Source organism: Ranitomeya variabilis, chromosome 8 (genome assembly GCF_051348905.1).
Source record: "Ranitomeya variabilis isolate aRanVar5 chromosome 8, aRanVar5.hap1, whole genome shotgun sequence".
Taxonomy (NCBI): domain Eukaryota; kingdom Metazoa; phylum Chordata; class Amphibia; order Anura; family Dendrobatidae; genus Ranitomeya; species Ranitomeya variabilis.
In genome coordinates, this window is record NC_135239.1 from 202,093,732 (window position 1) to 202,118,258 (window position 24,527).

Here is a 24,527-nt window from a genome sequence, read left to right on the forward strand (position 1 = left end):
GCGGAAAGATCGGCACACAAATCCGCAACGTGGGCACATAGCCTTATACGACCGTCTGACTACGCCATAACTCTGCCCCTGTCACTGAGTTGCAATACCAGACACAACCCGTTGGCAGGTGTGGCGCTGTTTTTTGAAAGAACGAAGCCTTTGTGTTCTACTCCTGGAAAAGCCCTTTAAGTGCAGCTAATAACGTCTGACATGTAGCAGGCAGAGAGCTTGACGTTTTGGAGATAGTGAGTACACTCTGGCTCATATTGTCAGAAACCCCTTTAATACCCTCAGATTTTACTTTTCTGGGGAGAATCATGAGGCTTAATTGACTGCAAGCAAAATTTTCTTTATTGTCCATAGCAACCAATTGCAGCTCAGCTTTCATTTTACCAGAGCACTATACAAAATGACAGGTGGGCTATTATTGGTTGGCACTATAGGAAATGAAAGCTGAGCTGTGATTGGTTGACACTCCACGAAATGAAAGCTGGACTATGATTAGTTGACAGAGTATACCAAATTAAAGCTGCGCTGTGATTGGTTGCTATGTGCAACAAAGAGTGTTCATTTCTCAAGAGTCTGCACAAAGTATCCACATAGATAGAAATGCTGAGCGTTGTCGTGCTCCCACAACCATTACCAAGATCCACTGACTGCTGTGCTGGGAGAAACAGACAGAAAAAAAACAGCATTACCAGCAGATCAATCATCCTGACGTCATTTTAAAACCCGCCAATCAGGACGGAGCCGGCCTGCAGACCCCACCAATCAGCGAGCTTTCCGGGATTCCCTCCCTCCCGTCACTTTGCTGTTACGTGCGCGCTGCCCTGTCTCCTGACGTGCTCGTGCCCGCGGCGCTCCCTGTAGAGAAGCGCGCCTCCGCCGCTTCCTCCTCCTCTGCGCGGTCCCGGTGACGTCACGAGCGCCATATTGAACGACAGTTTTTGCTCCTCGTTCCCGAAGCTGCTTCCGCCGCTGCCTTACAGACTGCTACCGGCGACCGCCCGCTGCTGATCTCGTATTCCTGTCAGGAGCAGAACAGGGGGCCCCAAACCGGGGAGAAAGGGTTGGGGTCTCCTGGTTCTGGAGGTGAAAGTGTGGCTCGGAGGCTCGGGAGGCAGCCGGTGTGCGACAACCCCTCTTCCGGCCATGGACGTCGACCGGCTCCAAGAGGCTCTAAAAGGTCAATGCTGTTCTTCAGGCTCTGACTGTGGTGGTAATGGGAGGGAGAGACTATGGGGGAGCAGGGTGTGTAATGGGGGGCAACGATAAGGCTGTCAGGATGGGGGTGAGTGCAGAGGCTACGGGGTCCGGGGGAGGTGAGTGTGGAGGCTACGGGGTCCGGGGGAGGTGAGTGCAGAGGCTACGGGGTCCGGGGGAGGTGAGTGCGGAGGCCGCGGGGTCCGGGGGAGGTGAGCGTGGAGGCTATGGGGTCCGGGGAAGGTGAGTGTAGAGGCTACGGGGTCCGGGGGAGGTGAGTGCGGAGGCTACAGGGTCCGGGGGAGGTGAGTGTGGAGGCTACGGGGTCCGGGGAGGTGAGCGTGGAGGCTATGGGGTCCGGGGGAGGTGAGTGCGGAGGCCGCGGGGTCCGGGGGAGGTGAGCGTGGAGGCTATGGGGTCCGGGGAAGGTGAGTGTAGAGGCTACGGGGTCCGGGGGAGGTGAGTGCGGAGGCTACAGGGTCCGGGGAAGGTGAGTGTGGAGGCTACGGGGTCCGGGGAGGTGAGCGTGGAGGCTATGGGGTCCGGGGGAGGTGAGTGCGGAGGCTACAGGGTCCGGGGGAGGTGAATGCGCAGGCCGCGGGGTCCGGGGGAGGTGAGCGTGGAGGCTATGGGGTCTGGGGGAGGTGAGTGTAGAGGCTACGGGGTCCGAGGGAGGTGAGCGCGGAGGCTACGGGGTCCGGGGGAGGTGAGCGCGGAGGCTACGGGGTCCGGGGGAGGTGAGCGTGGAGGCTATGGGGTCCGGGGAAGGTGAGTGTAGAGGCTACGGGGTCCGGGGGGAGGTGAGCGTGGGGGCCACGGGGTCCGGGGGAGGTGAGCGTCAAGGCTACGGGGTCCGGGGGTGGTGAGCGTCAAGGCTACGAGGTCCGGGGGAGGTGAGCGTGGGGGCCACGAGGTCTGGGGGAGGTGAGCGTCGAGGCTTTGGGGTCCGGGGGAGGTGAGCGTGGAGGCTACGAGGTCTGGGGGAGGTGAGCGTGGAGGCTATGGGGTCTGGGGGAGGTGAGCGTGGAGGCTACGAGGTCCGGGGGAGGTGAGCGTGGAGGCAAAGGGGTCCGGGGGAGGCGAGCGTGGAGGCCACGGGGTCCGGGGGAGGCGAGTATGGAGGCCACGGGATCCGGGGGAGGCGAGTATGGAGGCCACGGGATCCGGGGGAGGCGAGCTCGGAGGCCAAGGGGTCTGGGGGAGGTGAGCGCGGAGGCTACGGGGTCCGGGGGGAGGTGAGCGTGGAGGCTACGGGTGGAGGCGAGCGTGGAGGCTATGGCGTCCGGGGGGAGGCGAGCGCGGAGGCTCCGGGGGAGGTGAGCGTAGAGGCTATGGGGTCCGGGGGAGGCGAGCGTGGGGGCCACGGGATCCGGGGGAGGTGAGCGCGGAGGGTCTGGGGGGAGGCGAGCGTGGAGGCTACGAGGTCTGGGGGAGGTGAGCGTGGAGGCTATGGGGTCTGGGAGAGTTGAGCTTGGAGGCAAAGGGGTCTGGGGGAGGTGAGCGCGGAGGGTCCAGGGGAGGCGAGCGCGGAGGCCACCGGGTCTGGGGGAGGCGAGCGCGGAGGCCACGGGGTCTGGGGGAGGTGAGCGCGGAGGCTACGGGGTCCGGGGGGAGGCGAGCATGGAGGCTATAGGGGGAGGCGAGCATGGAGGCTATAGGGGGAGGCGAGCGTGGAGGCTATAGGGGGAGGTGAGCGTGGGGGCCACGGGGTCCGGGGGAGGCGAGCGGGGGGCCATGGGGTCCAGGGGAGGCAAGCGCAGAGGCCACGGGGTCTGGGGGGAGGTGAGTGCGGAGGCTACGGGATCCGGGGGAGGCGAGCGCGGAGGCCACGGGGTCTGGGGGAGGTGAGCGCGGAGGCTACGGGGTCCGGGGGAGGCGAGCGCGGAGGCTACGGTGTCCTGGGGAGGCGAGCGTGGAGGCTGCGGGGCCCAGGGTAGGTGAGCGCTGAGGCTATGGGGCCCGAGGGAGGCGAGTGCGGAGGCCGCGGGGCCCGGGGGAGACGAGCGTGTAGGCTGCAGAGGGCGGATCCATTTGAGGACGCTAAGAGGGTACTGTACCCTAGTGACTTCAAGAAGTGAGTGTGTGAAGGAGGCTTTGGTTGTAGGGACAAGAGTGCGGAGGCTGGGGGGGGGATTGAGTTTGAGGAGGGAGGTAGAGGGATGTGAATGTTTACACTACGTATGTGGGGTGGGGTGAGGTGAGTGTTGAGGTTTTGAGGGTCCTGCAAAATAAGGAGAGAACTGTGACGTGTCTGGGAGCAGCATGTGTACCAACCACGTCCAGAGGGATTGGACAGTCAGACGTTTTGTCTGTAGCAAATTTTATTTATTTTATTTTCAGGGTTGACAATCAGTGAATGTAACAAGCAAGTTATCGCCAGACGTGTCAATACAATATCCTGTTAAATTAGTCGTTTGTATTTTTTTCTTTGCTACTAGTTTCCCTCCATTCAGAACTCTGGCAATACACATTGATTTGGGCTAAACAATCGGTTGAAGAATTGTCTGAAAATTTCAGTCCTGTCTGACTTTGTCCCAGATGATAGTGCTGCTAAAATGATGATTTGGTAATAAATTCTACCGAGGCGCAGATCTGTTTGTTTTTTTGTTTTTTTTGGTAGGAAATTTTTATGTTGTAAAGGGGTTGTCCCGTGATAAGTTATCATCTTATACAAAGCATGACAGGTGATAAGTTCTAGATTGGTGGGGGTCCGACTGCTGGAAATTGGGCATTTTCATGGAGCAACAGTGTGAATGTCCGACCACCACCCCATTCATTCCATATGGGACTGCCAGAAAAAGAGTGCAGCCCCTTAGAGAATGGATGGTGCGGCTGTCGAGCATGCACAGTGCTGCTCCATTCTAACGCGGGGATGAAAGTGTCCCATTCCCAGCAGTTGGACCCCCACTGACATGTGATCCCCCTAATCAGTGGATCGGTGCTACTTTATCATCACTGGACAGCCCCTTTAATGCACAGAGGGGGCACTGGTGAGCAAAGATGGAGGATTTGTGCTGGTGAGTGCGGTTCTTTTGTCCTACCAAGGCGTATCCAGACTAGTTTTGAGTATGATGCAGGAAATTGACCCGATCTTTATTTCTGGATCTTAGGAACCTGTCTTGAAATTTGTCATTGGCTTCTGGACTTATTTGCCAACTGAAAACACTGAATTGGTTTCTGGTTTTGTCATTGTCCCATCCCGAAAAGTTTGTAGAAGTTTCCCGTTTATTTGTGCATTGTTTGGGTTGCTGCACCTCCGTGCCGTGTGAAGCCGGGTTGGCACGTCGTCATTCCGAACTTGCCCTGCTCGACTAGCTTCCTGGCCTCCTTGGCTTCGGCTTTGTTGTCGGTCTTGCCAGGGCCAGTAGGGCAATGCTCAGAGAGATTGATGCGAGGGCACAGAGCGGGGTGTGTCGGGGAGGGCGAGCAGGGTGTGATGAGAGCATGCTCTGTGTCCTGGAGACACGGGCATTATGCGAGCACTGGGATAATGGTTGTCTGCACTTTTTCCAGGGAGTCTGTCCCCAACCCCCTCCCAGCAGGACCAGCACAATCCAGCTTTTTGCCGTCACAACCTTCAGCTGTTTGTTTCATTTGTAGCTAGGGGAAAAAAAAAATAAGAATCCCTTGTGGCGTCTGGATCGCTGCAAATCGCATTTGTATATTCTGAGCTATTGGATGTTCAGGTTTGATCAATTCTTGTAAGCGAAAAAGTAGCACTCTGGCGATTTTTATTACTTAGCTACTTATCCTTATTTATTATGTGCAAAGTGCATGTGTTAAAATACTTCCCGGTGACTGGCGACACCTCGCCAGATCTGTGTAGAGCAGAAGTCACGTTCTCCATGCAAGACTCGCATCAAAAACTTACATCGCGAAAGCGACTAATGGTCCACGGTGTGGCGCAGCTAGTCAAGAGTGTGTGCACGTGGTGCAGAGGCGGCTGGGGACGAGTGATGGGGTATAATACACGCACTGTGCACACAACTGTAACTAGGGGGTAGAGTAAAAAACAAAAAATAATAAAATGGCGGCACTGCAACTTTATCGCACCCGACTGGCGTGCCACGGATCATGCCACAGATCCTGCCACTCCTAATCTGATCCATGTATGCTCCTGCGTGAAAGTATGGAAGTATAATAGGGCCACTATCGTGCCGCTGCACACCCCGTTATGTCTCTGCACAACTTATCCTCATATATTCAGGACGGGACACTGGTTTTCGTACGGATCCTACTCTGATTTTTGCATCCAGTCAGTTCAGGCTGCAGATTTCTTGCTTAGCAATGCAGATGGTAAAATCTTGGATAAATCTGCACTATTTGTAGATTTCGCTGCCGCGGATGATATATTCTACCTGTGTGATTGTGCTCTTATACGGCCCCCTGGATCCCCTCAGATAAAGGAGCAGGGACTTGCTGACCATCACCATAAATCAAATTTCTTTTTAAGTTTTGCGTAAACTTTGTGAAAACCATTTACTTCTCCCGTACTGACGCATTGAATGAAAAGTTCTCTTCCTGCTCACACCACGTCAGAGCGTTTCTGACCCCGTGTGCCCTTGTCCTGTCCAATCAATATTCACACTTGTCATTTCTTCCTGTAGATATCTCCCCTGCGGACGCTCCGCTTTTTTGCTAATGAGTCACTTGTCACTGGTGCATCTTGTGATTTTTGCATCTAGTTTCCAGCACAGGTTGTCGGTCGCCTTTCGCTGCATTAATGGTTTTCTGCTCCATTGAACCTGAGCTATAAGTTCTGCTTTGTGTCTGCTGGGCATCCATAGGGGTGTAATATGTGCTTTTATGTTTTAGGAGGATGGGTTCACACCACTTCCTGGTCCCCGCTCTGCACCCCCTGTCTGGATACCAGAAATCTACCATTCATCCCGATGATTTTAATTGATTTTAATGAAGCAAACGGAGGGGAAATATATGAAATGTTTGACCCCCGTTTGTCTCATTGAAGTCAATGGGTAAGCCCCCGATGCCGTGCAGAGCGGGACCAGCCAATAAAAAGATTAATGGGGGAAAAAAACATTAACGCTGAGTATTTTTTTTTTTGTTTTTTTTTTTTCTTTTAGATTTTGAAAAAAAAGGGAAGAAGGAAGTGTGTTCAGAACTGGATCAATTTCTGAGCCATGTGGCGAAAACCGGAGAGACCATGTAAGTGGGAATGGGAATGGTCTCCTGACCGGGAGATTTTATATATTAATTTTTATTTATACCTTCTTCTTTTTTGTGCTTTTGGTTTTTCCTCCTCCTTTTCCAAGAATCATAGCTTTTTTAATTTTTTTTTCTACCGATCGACAAGCATGTGGGGTCATAACATCATAGGCACGGCTTCATGCAGAACTTAGCAGCATCGGAATACCCCCAAGGGCATGACGCACCAAATTTTTAAGGTCTTTTTTTTGGAGCAGAAACTTTCCGAAAACCACAAGTTTTGATTTGAAGAGTTTGTGCTTCAAAAACTGAAGATAACCTGCCGTTTTTTGCTGTCTAAGGGCACGTGGAAAGAGTGGTTACCACACAACTGCAAAGTTTTATAAGCAAGAATAACAAGTCTGCAGACGAGCGTTTGTAGGGACCTTTTGTTTCCGAGATGTCGGCAATCGCCAGAGTGAGCGAAAAGCTTGTTTACCGGATGATTTATTCCAGCGTCAAAATTATTTTCTGCAGCACATCGCCTCATGTAGACTGAGGATGTGCTGCCGATTGTGATTCTGTCAATGGAGACAGAAGGATCTGCTAACCATCGTTTCCTGTCGCCATGATTGATTTGTCAGCCTGTATAAAGGGGCCAATAAATGAGCACCAAACTGCCCGTTGCTAGGCTGAAATCGGAACTATTAGCTATGTACAACATTGAAAAAGCAGCACAGAGCGAAGCAGCAGTGCGGAGTGCAGCAGTGCGGAGTACAGCAGTCAGTGATTCTTCCCAGGCAGTGGTGGAAGACAAAGCTGCACAAGGAGTCAGTCACTGTGCAGCAGATCTGGCCCCCTGCCGCTAGTCTGATGGGCCCCGGTGCAAGATCTCTACAAGAGCCCCCCACCAATCTTGATTATTTATATATGCATGCATGCCCTCTAGCCTGGTATACATGTCCCCCGTTCTGTCGATGTTCTTTAATGTATTGCAAAAAATAAAACTACATACTCGCCAAGGGTTACATAGAAGTCATGGGGCCCCATAGCAAAAGTATAATACGCTCCCTATTGTCCTCCATGTAGCGTAATGCGCAGCCCGCCGTCCTCCATGGAGCATAATGCGCAGCCCGCCGTCCTCCATGGAGCATAATGCGCAGCCCGCCGTCCTCCATGGAGCATAATGCGCAGCCCGCCATCCTCCATGGAGCATAATGCGCAGCCCGCCGTCCTCCATGGAGCATAATGTGCAGCCCGCCGTCCTCCATGGAGCATAATGCACAGCCCGTCGTCCTCCATGGAGCATAATGCGCAGCCCGCCGTCCTCCATGGAGCATAATGCGCAGCTCGCCGTCCTCCGTGGAGCATAATGCGCAGCCCGCCGTCCTCCGTGGAGCATAATGCGCAGCCCGCCGTCCTCCGTGGAGCATAATGCGCAGCCCGCCGTCCTCCGTGGAGCATAATGCGCAGCCCGCCGTCCTCCGTGGAGCATAATGCGCAGCCCGCCGTCCTCCGTGGAGCATAATGCGCAGCCCGCCGTCCTCCGTGGAGCATAATGCGCAGCCCGCCGTCCTCCGTGGAGCATAATGCGCAGCCCGCCGTCCTCCGTGGAGCATAATGCGCAGCCCGCCGTCCTCCGTGGAGCATAATGCGCAGCCCGCCGTCCTCCGTGGAGCATAATGCGCAGCCCGCCGTCCTCCGTGGAGCATAATGCGCAGCCCGCCGTCCTCCGTGGAGCATAATGCGCAGCCCGCCGTCCTCCGTGGAGCATAATGCGCAGCCCGCCGTCCTCCGTGGAGCATAATGCGCAGCCCGCCGTCCTCCGTGGAGCATAATGCGCAGCCCGCCGTCCTCCGTGGAGCATAATGCGCAGCCCGCCGTCCTCCGTGGAGCATAATGCGCAGCCCGCCGTCCTCCGTGGAGCATAATGCGCAGCCCGCCGTCCTCCGTGGAGCATAATGCGCAGCCCGCTGTCCTCTAACGTCTGCTAATAACGATGAAAACCCTGTATTGCCGCAAGTCGTCTGATTTTATAAATAAAAGTACAGACTGGATTATCGTTCGAGCAATTTGGCAAAGTTTTTTTTTTTTTTCTTTAATTAAAATTTTGCATCACTCACCACCTACGGTATTTATACTTCATGCCTGTCATATGGCATTACTCTTTACTGTAGAAAGCCACTTTTTTTTTTTTTTTGGGGGTGCAGAATCCCTGCATTTTTGAAGTCTACCAGAAAAATGACAGAAAATAATCTTGATTTGCTGTAGATCTTAACCCTTTAAGGAACCAGACACTTTCTATATTTCTCCTCCTTTCTCCAAGAGCCATAACTTTATATACAGTTAGTGTATATATTATGATGTGGTTACGATGTGCTTGCGTCAGCCGGGATGATAGGAGCTGGCACGTGCATGCTCACCGGCAGTGGTGTGATATACATGCTGCAGTTGGTGATTGATCGGAGCGTGCTCTGGTCGCTGCAGGAATATAGCACCGCCGGCTTCTCCCCGGTATGACGTGGCCTCAGTTCTTAATTAACGACCATCATGAAATTGCACGACGCAGGTCATTAAGGGGTTGAATTGCAGGTCAGTTTCCACATGGAAGAGAATGCAATGTGTAGAGGAGACTTTAAAGATCTCATTTCTTGGCCGGTTCTGTACCCTGAGATTCTTTTTGATTCTTAAGTTCATTCATTTTCATAAGGCACAATATAAGCTGCACTTTACTAGGTTGCTGTAAATGCCTTTTTTTCAGCTGTTTGTATAATTTTCTGCAAAGTTTTGTGATTGCGTTTTTTCTTTTCTTTTTTATTCACTGTGAAGTTCCACATGATTCGGTCGCGTCCTGATGCTCGAGGGCATTTTTCATTACAGGCTGCCTCTCTTTTTTCTTTTTGCAGAGTCCAGTGGCCCCAGTTTAAAGATTACTTCATGTTCAAGCTTGAAACGGTGATGGACGACTTCCGATCATCTGCACCGGAGCCCAGAGGGCCCCCCAATCCCAACGTGGAGTACATCCCCTTCGATGAGATGAAGGAAAGAATACTGAAGATTGTAACTGGTTTTAATGGGTAAGTAACGAGCCGCTGGTAACCAAGAAATAATCCAACCAGAAAACTGAGCAGCTGCAACCACAGCAAGAAAGTGATGTGGCTCCCATCATCTCATGATCTAGGGAAACAACAACTCCTAGCGTGCCCTAACTATTGTACCTGGGTCACATCAGCTACAGATCCTCTGTGCACAGCACGGGGCCCGTCCTCCATAGAGGGGCTTGTGAACATATTCATCCCCTTCCCGTGGCTTTTTAACTATATTCTTACATTACAACTTGTGCGTAAATATTTTTGTAACCAGATTTGTGTGTGATGCATCAGCACTAAAGTTGTTGAAGTGAGAAAAATATATAGGCATACATTAAATTTATCAGATTAAATAGCTAGAAATTGTCATGTGCATATGTATTCACCCCTTTTGCTATGAAGTGCCTAATATGTTTTGGTGCAAGCAATTCCCTTGTTAAGTCCCATGCGTAGTGACAGGACGTCCCGTGTGTGCAATCTACAACCCCTGGCAAAAACGATGGAATCACCGGCCTTGGAGTATGTTCATTCAGTTGTTTAATTTTGTAGAAAATAAGCAGATCACAGACATGGCACAAAACTAAAGACATTTCAAATGACAACTTTCTGGCTTTAAGAAACACTAAAAGAAATCAAGAACAAAAAATGTGGTAGTCAGTAATGGTTACTTTTTTTTTTAACCAAGCATAGGGAAAAAATTATGGAATCAGTCAATTCTGAGGAACAAATTATGGAATCATTAAAAACAAACAAAAACCACTCCAACACATCACTAGTACTTTGTTGCACCACCTCTGGCTTTTATAACAGCTTGCAGTCTCTGAGGCCTGGACTTAATGAGTGTCACACAGGACTCTTCATCAATCTGCCTCCAACTTTCTCTGATTGCTGTTGCAGATCAGCTTTGCAGGTTGGAGCCTTGTCATGGACCATTTTCTTCAACTTCCACCAAAGATTTTCAATTGGATTGAGATCTGGACTATTTGCAGGCCATGACATTGACCTTATGTGTCTTTTTTTCAAGGAATGTTTTCACAGTTTTTGCTCTATGGCAGGATGCATTATCATCTTGAAAAATTATTTCATCATCCCCAAACATCCTTTCAGTTGATGGGATAAGAAAAGTGTCCAAAATATCAACATAAACTTGTGCATTTATTGAAGCTGTAATGACAGCCATCTCCCCAGTGCCTTTACCTGACATGCAGTCCGATATCATCAGTGACTGTGGAAATTTGCATGTTCTCTTCAGGCAGTCATCTTCATAAATCTCATTGGAACGGCACCAAACAAAAGTTCCAGCATCATCACCTTGCCCAATGCAGATTTATGATTAGTCACTGAATATGACTTTCATCCAGTCATCCACAGACCACGATTGCTTTTCCTTAGCCCATCGTAACCTTGTTTTCTCCTTCGCCTCATTGGGGGACACAGACTGTGTGTGACAGTAGACCGTGCCACTAGGAGGCTGACACTAAGTGATACAGAGAAAGTTCTCTCCTCCCCTGCAGTATACACCCCCCTGCTGGCTCTCAACTCCTCCCCTGCAGTATACACCCTCCTGCTGGCTCTCAACTCCTCCCCTGCAGTATACACCCTCCTGCTGGCTCTCAGCTCCTCCCCTGCCGTGTACACCCTCCTGCTGGCTCTCAGCTCCTCCCCTGCCGTGTACACCCTCCTGCTGGCTCTCAGCTCCTCCCCTGCCGTGTACACCCTCCCGCTGGCTCTCAGCTCCTCCCCTGCCGTATACACCCTCCCGCTGGCTCTCAGCTCCTCCCCTGCCGTATACACCCTCCTGCTGGCTCTCAGCTCCTCCCCTGCAGTATACACCCTCCCGCTGGTTCTCAGCTCCTCCCCTGCAGTATACACCCTCCCGCTGGCTCTCAGCTCCTCCCCTGCAGTATACACCCTCCCGCTGGCTCCCAGCTCCTCCCCTGCAGTATACACCCTCCTGCTGGCTCTCAGATCCTCCCCTGCAGTATACACCCTCCTGCTGGCTCTCAGATCCTCCCCTGCAGTATACACCCTCCTGCTGGCTCTCAGATCCTCCCCTGCATTATACACCCTCCTGCTGGCTCTCAGCTCCTCCCCTGCAGTATACACCCTCCTGCTGGTTCTCAGCTCTTCCCCTGCAGTATACACCCTCCCGCTGGCACTCAGCTCCTCCCCTGCAGTATACACCCTCCCGCTGGCACTCAGCTCCTCCCCTGCAGTATACACCCTCCTGCAGGCTCTCAGCTCCTCCCCTGCAGTATACACCCTCCTGCAGGCTCTCAGCTCCTCCCCTGCAGTATACACCCTCCCGCTGGCTCTCAGCTCCTCCCCTGCAGTATACACCCTCCTGCTGGCTCTCAGCTCCTCCCCTGCAGTATACACCCTCCTGCTGGCTCTCAGCTCCTCCCCTGCAGTATACACCCTCCTGCTGGCTCTCAGCTCCTCCCCTGCAGTATACACCCTCCTGCTGGCTCTCAGCTCCTCCCCTGCAGTATACACCCTCCTGCTGGCTCTCAGCTCCTCCCCTGCAGTATACACCCTCCCGCTGGCTCTCGGCTCCTCCCCTGCAGTATACACCCTCCTGCTGGCTCCCAGCTCCTCCCCTGCAGTATACACCCTCCTGCTGGCTCTCAGCTCCTCCCCTGCAGTATACACCCCCCTGCTGGCTCTCAGCTAACCAGTTCTTGCTTAGTGTCTGTAGGAGGCACACGGGTCTGGGTCAGACCCCAACGTTTTTATTTTACTTTTTACTTTTCTGTAAATTTTTATTTTTTAATTAACGGAGTGAAGGGGGCGACGGATCCTTTCAAGGTTCCGATCTCCCCCGAATCATCAACAGGCGAGCACGGCGAGTATACCTCCCCGTACCTTCTCCTGCGATGTGGGAAGCCATGCCTGAGCTCACTTCAGGGGCCACGGTTCCTTCACGGTCCCGATCTCCCCACACCAGCAGCAGGCAACCACATGGAGTGTCGCCTTTATGTATCCTCTCCTGGAGCCAGGCCTATAGCCGGACAACTGGCCCTGTCCACCCAGGGGCTGAACTCCGTGGATGTACAGAGGCCCCTCTCTATGGCGTCCGAGCAGCCCCCACTGTCCCACCACTGTGAAAGCGGATGGCACAAGGAGGCGGACGGTTCCTCTCCACCTCCCTAATAAAGGGATGATGGATTGAGGTTTACACCTTTTATCCCTGCACTGTCCATGCTGCAATACCCGACCTGCAGCAGAACATTAGAGTGCGCGCGCTTTCCTCGGCGCTGAAGCCCAGTCATCCGTGGCGGCTCCATGCCGGAATGCACACCGATGGTGACTGGATCAGAGATGGGTCTCTGCAGTGGGATGTTCACATGCTGACAGGCAGCCTCAGCTTCTGTGTGGCCCACCTCCCTGAGGTAACATGCCGGCTGCAAAAATTTATCCCCTGGCTTCGGCAGATGTGCAGGCCACATCCCGGAAGCCACGCCCGCACTATGGCGCACTGAGGCGGCTCCGCCCACCTTTTCTGGCGCTTCTTCCCTGGCACGGGAGCGATCGCTTCCCTCAGCAACGCTGGTATTGCTCCCGCCGGCTGCAGAAATGGAAGTCACGAGGCTCCGCCCACATCACGTCTGTGGTCTCGCCCCCCGAATTGGCGCCTCTCGCTCTCTGCGAGACTTTACCACCTCTGCAACTCCGGGGGCATGACCAGTATTCCTGTTCTTAAAGGTACATGACCAGTATTCCCTGGTCTTAAAGGCGCATGACTAGTATTCCTGGTTTTAACGGCACATGACCAGTATTTCTTGGTCTTAAAGCAGTTGGCTAGCAGGGGCCGCACGTATTCTAGAAACGTACACGCGCCTAGAAAACGGAAGTTTCATTTCTTGATCCCTCACGAATGATTTGCTGAGAACAAGTCTCTGAATATGGATCGGATATTGCCTTGGTTCTGGACTCACCACAACTTCAGAAAAGGATGGATTCGCCTATTGATATCAACCAATCTCTGTGGAATGACGAGGACTTCGGTTCTACTCTAGATCACGCAGCGTCCCTCATGAGGAAACTAAACTCCCTCGCAGAGCATCTGCCATTCACCCGGACAGGGAGCGTCCGGATAAGCCAATATGCAAACGCGGGGTGCTCCCTCCCTAAGACGTGAGATGAGATGCCATGCCTGGTCTGATTCTTAAGGGCGACGGGTCCTTTTTAAAGGACACCGATCTCCCCACGCCATCAAAAGACAAGCACATGGAGTGTCGCCTCCGTGTATCCTCTTCTACAGCCATGCCTAACGCCGGACAACCAGCCCTGTCCACCCAGGGACTTTTAACTCTGGATGTACAGAGGTTCCTTTTTTGGCATCTGAACACCCCCTCTGCATCTCCACTATTTAGCAGATGATTCAAGAAGGCGGACGATCCCTTTCCACTTCTCTGTTAAGCGGATGGTGGATTGAGGGTCATCATTTTAACTCCGCACAGTCAAAAGACCGCGGCGATAGTAAGAGACGGTTTTTCCTCCTTCTGCATGCAGCCGCGCATTCTGCCACTTGGCATATTAACCGGGTAGAATCTCTTGTGGTATACCTACCAGTATCCCTACCCGATGGATCATCAATTAAAAATACAACCGACTGTCAGATAGTAAATCTAGTTTCTTCCGTCTTGCGGCCTCCAGTTCAGTGCTCTAGCCTCCCTTAGCCGCCGCATGTGTTGCTAGAGCAATGCTCTCTTGGTCAGAGACCTTAACTATTTTGATTTCCTATAGACCCAACCAGCAGTGGATCAGTTGTCCAGGACGGTCTAGATCTAAGGGATCTTGGTTCCAAAATGGGGACCAAAAAGTAAGACCGATCCTGAACCTCAAACTTCTACCAAGCTTGACAAGGTCCCCCTTCTTCGGATGGAGTTCCTCCGCTCAGCCATTACTTCAACGGAACAAGGGGGAGTTTCTGGCATCCACCGACATTCGGGATGCTTACCTTCACATTCCTACGTTTTTCCCTCTTCAAAATTCCTTCGCTTTCCCTTTCACGAACAGCATTTTCAAATCACGACCTTGTCCTTCGGCCTTGCTACCACACCCAGAGTGTTCGCAAGGGTTATGGGGCTGTCATGTTCCTCTTGCACCCTAGAGGCGTGGTCGTCCTGCCCTACCTGGTCGACTTTCTAGCCGCTCCTTCAGCCCGGCGCTGAGTCGTCTATATCTCTTGCTATACCCTCTTTCCTGGGCTGGCAGATAAACTTAGACACGCTTTTTCCTCATTTCCAACCCAGCAGATATCCTTTTTGAGGATGATCCTGCACACTTCCAGAAGGATGGTAAATTCTCCCTTGAGACAAGGCCGTGGCCCTTCAACAGGGAGCTCGCGCACTTGTTCACTCATCCCCTCATTCCTTTTGATTTGCTGGGAGTGTTCTGTGGAAAATTGGTGACGACAATGGAAGTGGTTTCCTTCACTCCTCTCGTTTTCTGCAGGTCAATCAGGCTTTCAGAGGGTAGTCTGAGTTCCTTCCTTATCCAGGGAAGATCCTTTCTCCCAGTTATTAGTGACTACCGATGCCAGTCCTCTCCTCCTGATCATTGTTCTGGGGATCCGAATGGTACAGCTAGTTCTACAGCAGGTCCACTGCCTTCTGGCGGGTCACCCCATCCAATTCAATCGGATAATCCCACGTCTGTGCCATATGTCAATCATCTAGCAGGTACCCACGGTCAGGCGTCATGGCCGAGGTACCTCACATTCTCTGTTGGGCCACGATCTATCATCTGGTGATCTCGGCACTACGCATCTCAGGTGTAGAACTCTGGGCGGTGGACGCCATCAGGGTCCTGCCTCATGTGAGTGGGAACTTCACCCGGAAGTCTTCCATCAGATCCGTCTTCTCTGGAGCACTCCAGATGTTGGTCGGATGGCGTCCAAACTGAACGCCAATGTACTCTTAAGTTCATGGTTCGGCCTCCAGGTCCAAAAGCCATCGCAGTGCATGCTCTGGTTCTTCCATGGTACCAGTTTCCTTCACCCCTCTTCCGCTACTTCCGAGATCTTTTCGGAAGCAGGAAGGGCCCCAGTGATCCTAGGAGATCTGCACTGACCATGTCAGGTTTTTTCTCGTTTGCTCAACTAGTATTTTTCCGTCTTGGGCTGCTATCACACTAGCGTCGGTACGGGGCCGTCGCGCTGCGTCGGCCCGACGTACCGCCGCATACTGTGAAGAAAATGCCCGACGTTGGCAGCGGAAGCAGTCTTAAGACGCTTCCGCTGCTTCATTGTAAGGTCCGGGGAGGAGGGGGCAGAGTTTCGGCCGCGCATGCGCGGTCGAAAATGGCGGTCCCGAAGCACAAAAAAAGTTACATGTAACTTTTTTTTTGTGGTGGCGGTGCGCCAAAACACGACGCAACCGTCGCACGACGGTTGCGACGTGTAGCACTGCATCACTAATAAGTCTATGGAGAAAAAACACATCCTGCAGACAACTTTTGCAGGATGCGTTTTTTTCTCCACAACGACGCATTGCAACGTGCAGTGCACGACCCTAGTGTGAAAGTAGCCATAGTGCAACAAAACTGCAAATATGGACTTCCTCGCAGGGAGTCTTCACATGTGGTTCTTCCCTATCGCATACCATTTAGATCTTTCGGACCTTAATGATCCTGGGAGTCTTACAGTAGACTCCTTTTGATCCGGACAGACTTTACTATCAGGGAACATCCCCCTTTTTCTTTCTCTGCGATCTCCTCATCCTGACAAGTTTTCAGAGCTAGCTGCTCTGTTCTTTCAGACCTTTCCCTTATTACCATAATGGCAAGGTTGTCTCCAGGCAATCCCCATTCCTTGTTACCAACCTGGTATTGTATTCCCACAGTTATGAGGGCATCGTTCTTCCCTCATCTTTCGGCACCAGTCCACATAACGGAATGGGTTCCCCATATTCTGGACGTGGTGAGTGCTCTGAGTAGGTACGTCTCGAGGACTGCGTCCTTCCGAAGGTTGGACATTTTTATTTGGGCTACCTCACTGTAAGAGGAAGGCTTCCTGACGGTTACAGAAAGGGTTTAGCCGTTTCATCGGCCATGTTAGCTTGGTGGATTTGTTACACCATCCAGGAATCCTTCCGTGTTAGATGTCAGCCTATCTCCCTGTCTATCGAGGTTTCTTGGATTCTAGGCTCCAGGCGTCGGCACTGCAAGTGTTCATCCAGTCCGCATGCATTCCTGAAGCACTATAATTCCCACACTTTCACAGATGTGAGTCTGGGCAGGCGCACTCTGCAGGCCGCGGTGGCACACTTATAAGTAGCGGTTACACAGGGCCTGAGCTGATGTTGTCCCCACCCAGGGACTGCTTTGTGACTTCCCACCGTCTGTGTCCCCTAATGAGACGTAGGAGAAATAGGGATTTTTGTGTACTCACCGTAAAATCCTTTTCTCCGAGCCAATCATTGGGGGACACAGCTCCCACCCTATTAGCTTGTGCTTGTTTTATAACTTGATATGATATATATATATATATATATATATATATATATATATCTATCATGCTATATGCTCATATGTTATTGATCTCCTACTGCTTTTGCACCGAACTAGTTAGCTGAGAGCCAGCAGGGGGGTGTATACTGCAGGGGAGGAGTTAACTTTCTTTGTATCACTTAGTGGCAGCAGCATAACACCACGGTCTGTGTCCCCCAATGATTGGCTCAGAGAAAAGGATTTTACGGTGAGTACACAAAAATCCCTATTTCCTTTAGGCGGTTTCTTACAGTTCAGTTACAGACGTTGACTCCAGTTTCCTCCCATTCATTCCTCATTTGTTTTGTTGTGCATTCCCTGTGTTGCAGACATATTGCTTTAAGTTTCTGGTCTTGACGCTTTGATGTCTTTCTTGGTCTACCAGTATGTTTGCCTTTTAACAACCTTCCAATGTTTTTATTTGGTCCAGATTTTAGACACAGCTGACTGAACAACTAACATCTTTTGCAACATTGAGTCATGATTTACCCTATTTTAAGAGTTTGATAATCCTCTCCTTTGTTTCAATTGACATCTCTCGTGTTGGAGCCATAATTCATGTCAGTCCACTTGGTGCAACAGAATAACGAGCAGATCTAATTTCATGCAGGTGTTAGTTTTGGTTATGAAAATTTTTCAGGGTGATTCCATAATTTTTTTCCTCAGAATTGAGTGATTTCATAATTTTTCCCCTATGCTTGGTTAAAAAAGTAACCATTACTGACTGCCACATTTTTTGCTCTTGATTTCTTTTTAGTGTTTATTAAAGCCAGAAAATTGCCATTTGAAATGACTTTAGTTTTTGTGCCATGACTGTGATCTGCTTTTTTTTTCTATAAAATTAAACCACTGAATGAACATCCTCCAAGGCCGTTGATTCCATAATTTTTGCCAGGGGTTGTACATGGTCTGTCGGTATATACACTTTACCTTCTCTGAAAGGCCACAGAGGCTGCAACACCATTAACAAGAGGCACCACTAACCAAACACCATGAAGACCAAGGAGAACTCATCAACTTGAGGACAAAGTTGTTAAGTGCAAGTCTGGGTTGGGTATTTAAAAATAAATCCCAATCTCTGATGATCCCCTGGAGCACCATCAAATCCATTATCATCAAATGGAAAGAACATGGTACCACAACAAACCTGCCAAGAGAGGGCCGTCCACCAAAACTTTCAGCCCGGGCAAGGAGGGCATTAAAAAGAGGCAGCACAGAGACCAAAGGTAACCCTGAAGGAGCTGCAGCGTTTCCAAGTAGAGACTGGAATATCTGTCCATATGACCACAATAAGCCGTACATGCCATAGATGTGGCCTTTATGGAAGAGTGGACAGAAAAAAGCCTTAGTTTTTGTGTGTAGGCCTGTTTTTGGGCAAAAAGACATATGGGGTCGCTATGTCTGGCTCCAAACCAACACAGCTGATCACCCCAAGAACACATCCCCACAGTGAAACATAGTGGTGGCAGCGTCATGCTGTGGGAGGTTTTTTTGGGAGCAGGGAAAGTGGTCCAAGTCAAGGGTAACATGGATGGTGCTTAATACAAGAATATTCTTGAGGAAAACCTGTCTGTCATTGATTTGAGACGGGGATGGAGGTTCTCCTGCCAAAGCATCACTCGAGTGGTTTAAGGGGAAACGTGTAATTGTTCTGGAATGGCCGAGTCACAGCCCAGACCTTAATCCAATGGAGAATCTGTGGTCAGACTTGAAAATTGATATTCACCAGAGGAAACCACATAACTTTAAGGGGCTGGAGCAGTTTTGCCTTGTGAAATGGGCAAAAATCCCAGGGGCCAGATGTGGAAATCTGAGACTTATCCAAAGCGACTTTCTGCTGTTAATGTCGCAAAAGGAGGCTCTACAAAGTACTGACCTTAAGGGGGGTGAATAGTTATGCACACTGAAGTTTTCAGTTATCTTGTCCTATTTGTGAACCAAGTGCTCACAGTTGTCGGCATGTTCTTTACATGAACTGATGCAAACGCTCAAGAAAAACCTGTGAAATTCCAGGTTGAGGTAGCAAAACACAAAAAATGCCAAGGGGGGGAATACTTTCGCAAGCCACTATATACTACACCGCACGGGGCACCTCTGCTAAATATCTTTTTTCTCAATGGAAATCTCTAATTCCTGATTTGCAAACTGAGGAATGGGAAATGATTCTTGAATCCCCAACAAAGGTGTCCCCTTCGGCTAACAATAAAATGACTCAACTATACATAATACACCAAGCATATTTAACCCCTTCACGTTTATTTAAAATGGGATGGAATAGTTCCTCGGAGTGTCTGACATGCCATATGGAAGAAGCAGACTTTATACATTTGACTTGGGGTTGTCCGGTTGTCCAGTCCTTTTGGAGTGAGGTGACCTCACTACTTACCTCTCTGGTACATATTTCTGTCCCTTTGACCCCATTAATGTGCTTGTTTGGGATACTGGAGGAAGAGACATGGGGACACCATACTCAAATATTTTTGAGAGAAACACTTTTTCTGGCAAGGAAACTGATAGCACTGCGTTGGATGGGAAACAGCCACCCATCTCTTAGGGCTTGGATTGATTTGGTGAACTCAATAATACCTTATGAGCGTACGTTATACCAAAATAGAGGTTGCCCGGGGAAATTTGGTAAGATTTGGGATATATGGAACTCCTCATACTCCACCATGTCACCAAGAGACAGATAGCCTAGCTCCACTATAATGGAAGGTAAACGTTAATTTGCATTGATTCACGCCTTGTTGTCGCTACTTCGAAATGTTATTGCAGTGGAATTGGTTTTGGCAGTAGCTCAGTGTTAAGGTACCTTCACACTGAACAACTTAACAACGATATCGCTAGCGATCCGTGACGTTGCAGCGTCCTGGATAGCGATATCGTTGTGTTTGACACGCAGCAGCGATCAGGATCCTGCTGTGATATCGCTGGTCGGAGCTAGAAGGCCAGCACCTTATTTCGTCGCTGGATCACCCGCAGACATCGCTGAGTCGGCGTGTGTGACGCCGATTCAGCGATGTCTTCACTGGTAACCAGGGTAAACATCGGGTTACTAAGCGCAGGGCCGCGCTTAGTAACCCGATATTTACCCTGGTTACCAGTGTAAATGTAAAAAAAACCAAACACTACATACTTACATTCCGGTGTCTGTCGCGTCCCCACTGTGTCAGCGCCGGCTGGCCGTAAAGCAGGGCACAGCGGTGACGTCACCGCTCTGCTTTACGGCCGGCGCTTACAGTGCAGGGAAGCAGAACGCCGGGGGAAGCGACAGACACCAGAATGTAAGTATGTAGTGTTTGGTTGTTTTTTTTTTTACATTTACACTGGTAACCAGGGTAAACATCGGGTTACTAAGCGCGGCCCTGCACTTAGTAACCCGATGTTTACCCTGGTTACCCGGGGACTTCGGCATCGTTGGTCGCTGGAGAGCTGTCTGTGTGACAGCTCTCCAGCAACCACACACCGACGCTGCAGCGATCGGCATCGTTGTCTAGATCGCTGCAGCGTCGCTAAATGTGACGGTACCTTTAGAGTTTTACTACAGGTTTTTTTTTGTTTTGTTTTTTTTTTCTAGACATACTACACTATTTTGTTTTGGAAGAACAGGCCTATGTACCAAGATGTGTATTGATAAGATTTATTGTTTACATTTATATTGGCTTGATTGCAAGCAAAAAAATGTATGTCTCTTTTTTGTTACGTTTAATAAACGAATTTAAAAAAAAAATAAATCTTTTTTTTTCAGGGACTGCACACATATATGAATACCAGCTGACATCACACTTATTTCTCCCGTCCTCCTTTTTGCGTTCTGTCTCCAGTTTTCTGCTCATCGGTCACATTTCTCTGTTTGGCCGTCATTTACATCCTTGCTTCCCCCCCTTGCAGGACGCCGTTCACTATTCAGCGGCTTTGTGAGCTGGTGACCGACCCCCGGAGGAATTACACCGGCACAGACAAGTTTCTGAGAGGAGTGGAAAAGGCAAGTTATCCAGAGCTGTGGTGGGCTGTGAGCCCCCCGGCATTATTACTTATGGAGGAACTGTACATTGCATCTCCTCATAGCTGGGAGCAAGAGCATGGTTCCTATTGTGAAGGCTGACGTATGCTCTATGCATAAAATATTTCTTTTCCTTTTACAGAACGTCATGGTTGTCAGCTGTGTGTACCCTTCTTCTGAGTAAGTACATGGGATAAAACCATAGTCCAGCCGTGCTTGTGGGGCGACGTAGTTTTACTGGGGGGCCCAAGATGCTGGAAAATCTCTGTAATATATCTGTAAAAAAATGGGTGACCTCCTTTGATTGGCGGCAGCATTATTTAAAAAGTGTTCCATAATTTTTTGATAAGTGAGACACTGACCTGTGTGACCGCAGCAATCCTGAGAATGACGGGAAGAAAGCGGCGGCACGTTGCTGTGCAGAGCTCTGTAGTCCGTACATGAAGCGGTGTTGCAGGGAAAACTAACAGCCCCAGGTTCCCCATTTATTCTCTGGGTCTGTGCAGGTCCCATGGATGTCTTGCGACAGGTCAAAATGTGACGGCTATGTAGTTTAAGAATTAACGAGCATCAACTCCATCATCTTGCACCACATCCATGACCGAGTGCAGACCATAACTCGGACTTGGTGAAATGATTTCCAGCGCACTTTAGTCCAATCCAAATACACCAGAGAGGCTCGTTGTTTCGCTCAGCAGACACTGTGGAGTTAGACGGCGATTTATTACGTAGCGTTCTGCACTCGCCTGCACTGCATTTGACGTGGGCACCTGTATAAATGTGCACACTGGGATCGTTTGCACGGTCTACTTCGAATTTCCTAAAATCTGGTTTATTTTCTTGCAGGAAAAATAACTCTACTAGCATAAACCGAATGAACGGTGTGATGTTCCCTGGAAACTCCCAGAGTTACACGGACAGGTATGTAATGAAGCACCGCTTCATTAGTTCTTCGGTCTTCACTCCTCAGCGAGAACCACGTGTCTATGGATATGCTAAAGAAACTTTTGTGTCTCCAGGAACGTCGCTGGCACTCGCCCACTATGAGCGTTTTTCTCAAAGTGCAGTCGTCTTAATAACTTGTTTCTGTGACTACTTTAACAATCTGCTTTTAAGTAAAAGAAATATATTTTGTCTTTCAGATCGAACATTAATGGTCCAGGGACCCCGAGACCACTGAGCCGGCCGAAGATATCTGTCTCAAGTCCCATGACAACTAATGGTTTGCCCGATGGCAGCGAAAACAAAGACTCAGAAGGACAAGAAAAAGACGACACTCACAGGTGATTTATCAGACTGAGCTGATAAATGTGAGCAGGTGGCCGCCTGCCTTCCTTCCTTCTCAATCGAGTGGCCGCCTGCCTTCCTTCTTGATCTGATGGCCGGCTTCCTCCCTTCTCGATCGGGTGGCCGCCTGCCTTCCTCCCTTCTCGATCAGGTGGCCGCCTGCCTTCCTCCCTTCTCGATCTGGTGGCCGCCTGCCCGCCTTCCTCCGTTCTCGATCGGGTGGCCGCCTGCCCGCCTTCCTCCGTTCTCGATCGGGTGGCCGCCTGCCCGCCTTCCTCCGTTCTCGATCGGGTGGCCGCCTGCCCGCCTTCCTCCGTTCTCGATCGGGTGACCGCCTGCCTGCCTTCCTTCTCGATCGGGTGGCCGCCTGCCCGCCTTCCTCCCTTTTCGATCGGGTGGCCGCCTGCCCACCTTTCCTTTCTTCCCCAGTATATGTTGTCTGATTAATCCGAACAGTGCAAATGCTTTGACCTAATTTTAGTGGTGGTCAACATTAGACCCCTTGTATGATTCACAAACTACCCCAAACCATCTGGACATTTTTAATCAATCAACCGTTAAATTTTGACCCTGACCTTTCTCCACAGCGATTCCCTGTCCCCTGAGGACAGCTCTCCAAGTACTGTAAAGAACAAGCATATGGAGGAAGATCCAACAGAGGAGCATGAGGTGAAGAGACTCAAGTTTGACGACGAAGACGAGGAGGAGCTGGCCGCCGAGGAGCCCTCTTCCAGCCAGTCATCTAGTGAAATGACTGACGACGCTGAAGCCGTATCCACAAGCGAAGAGACGGAGAAGGAGAGCTGTGATACAGAACTTGCTTCAGAAGGTGGGGGTCTGTCCTGTACACGTGATCTGTTGCTTTAATGTGCAAACATGCTGACTGTAGATTAGTGGCTGATCTCCATGACTTCTGCCCCGTCAGGGGGTGAGTGGGTGATGCATAGATGTGGCGGTGCTGAAAGGAAACTGTCAGTAACATGCAGACAAGTAATGTGCGCTCTCCGTATACTATACTACAAGGTTTTCTCAGTACATGTCATAGCTGCATCAATCAGCCAGGCTGCACGATTGCAAATGGTTATATAGTTCTCTGAAACGCTCCATGTCAGGAAAAATATAGTTTGTCCATGGTGCTCGCCAAATCTTCAGAGATGAGGAGGAGGTGAGCTGTGACATTACCTATTGTGAATGATGTATCCTATGTTAACCCCTCGATATACAGTAAACACAGGATCCACCATTCACAATAGATGAGATCACAGCTCACCTCCTCCTGTACAATGACAGATAACCTCTATATACAGTAGATAACACAGGATCCACCATTCACAATAGGTGATATCACAGCTCACCTCCTCCTGTACAATGACTGATAACACCTCTATATACAGTATATATTGGTCGTTGTACAGGAGGAGGTGAGCTGTGACATCTATTGTGAATCCTGTGTAATCTACTCTATATAGTGTTATGAACAATAGCCGATCTGTGAGGATGAAAAATCTTTACAGAACAGGAAATGTGAGTTTTGTATAAAGCCTGGTGGCCAGCGTGATAGTTGTAAGATTTTTAGATGGAGTATACAGTTGAAACCAGAAGTTTCCATACACTATGAATGGCCGCAGAGGTGCGTCCGTTTCGCACTCTTCCCGTTTTTCCAAGTGACTGCTTCTTCTGAACCCCTCAGGGCACATTTCTTCTTTTAATCCTTTATTTGTTCCTCAACGCAGAATCTTTAGTGACATCAAGCGAATCTGCGACCGAAGAAGTCGAGAAGGAAACCGCTGACAGCGTGTGTGTAACTGAAGACACCACGGAGGAGGAATCCCAGCAAATGGAGCAGTCGGAAGCATCCGAAGCTGTCTGCGTCTCGAGCGCTGACGAGGCGGAGAGCACAACCTCCACTAGTAAAGCTGACACAGAGTGCACTGAACCCGAGCACCCAGAAACTCTTGAAAAGACCCCCGAAATTCCTCCCGAGTCTCCCATGGATAACAGTGAGGGGGCGACGGACGTAGCAGAGGAACCTATGGAACAGGACTAACTCCACTGACACCTAGAGACACCAGTATTTTCCAGACAGTTCTGTTTTTACACTGTATACAAATTTTACTTAATAAAAGCGGACCTTTAGTTTTACAAAAAGGCAGGTTGTGAATCAAAAAAAACACACAAAAAAAATTACAAACTTTTTCTGGAGTAGAAACTGAGCTTTATTCCCCCAATGTCAGGACTGTGAATCTCTCAATCCTTAAGGTTCTGGTCACCACTGACTTGTCGATTTTGGTCATTTCAGTGGTTCTTGTATAGAA

General features: G+C 50.2%; 1 protein-coding gene across 1 annotated transcript; it reads left to right on the top strand.

The window, feature by feature from the left end:
• The first annotated feature begins 577 nt into the window (after positions 1–577).
• On the top strand, positions 578–24,360 carry PPP4R2 (protein phosphatase 4 regulatory subunit 2). Its single transcript, XM_077276240.1, has 9 exons — positions 578–1,177; positions 6,279–6,360; positions 9,246–9,416; positions 20,814–20,907; positions 21,068–21,105; positions 21,772–21,846; positions 22,068–22,208; positions 22,800–23,041; positions 23,946–24,360. Exons 1-9 carry the CDS (start codon positions 1,144–1,146, stop codon positions 24,257–24,259), a joined length of 1,191 nt encoding a protein of 396 aa, XP_077132355.1. The 5' UTR covers positions 578–1,143; the 3' UTR covers positions 24,260–24,360.
• The last annotated feature ends 167 nt before the right edge of the window (positions 24,361–24,527 follow it).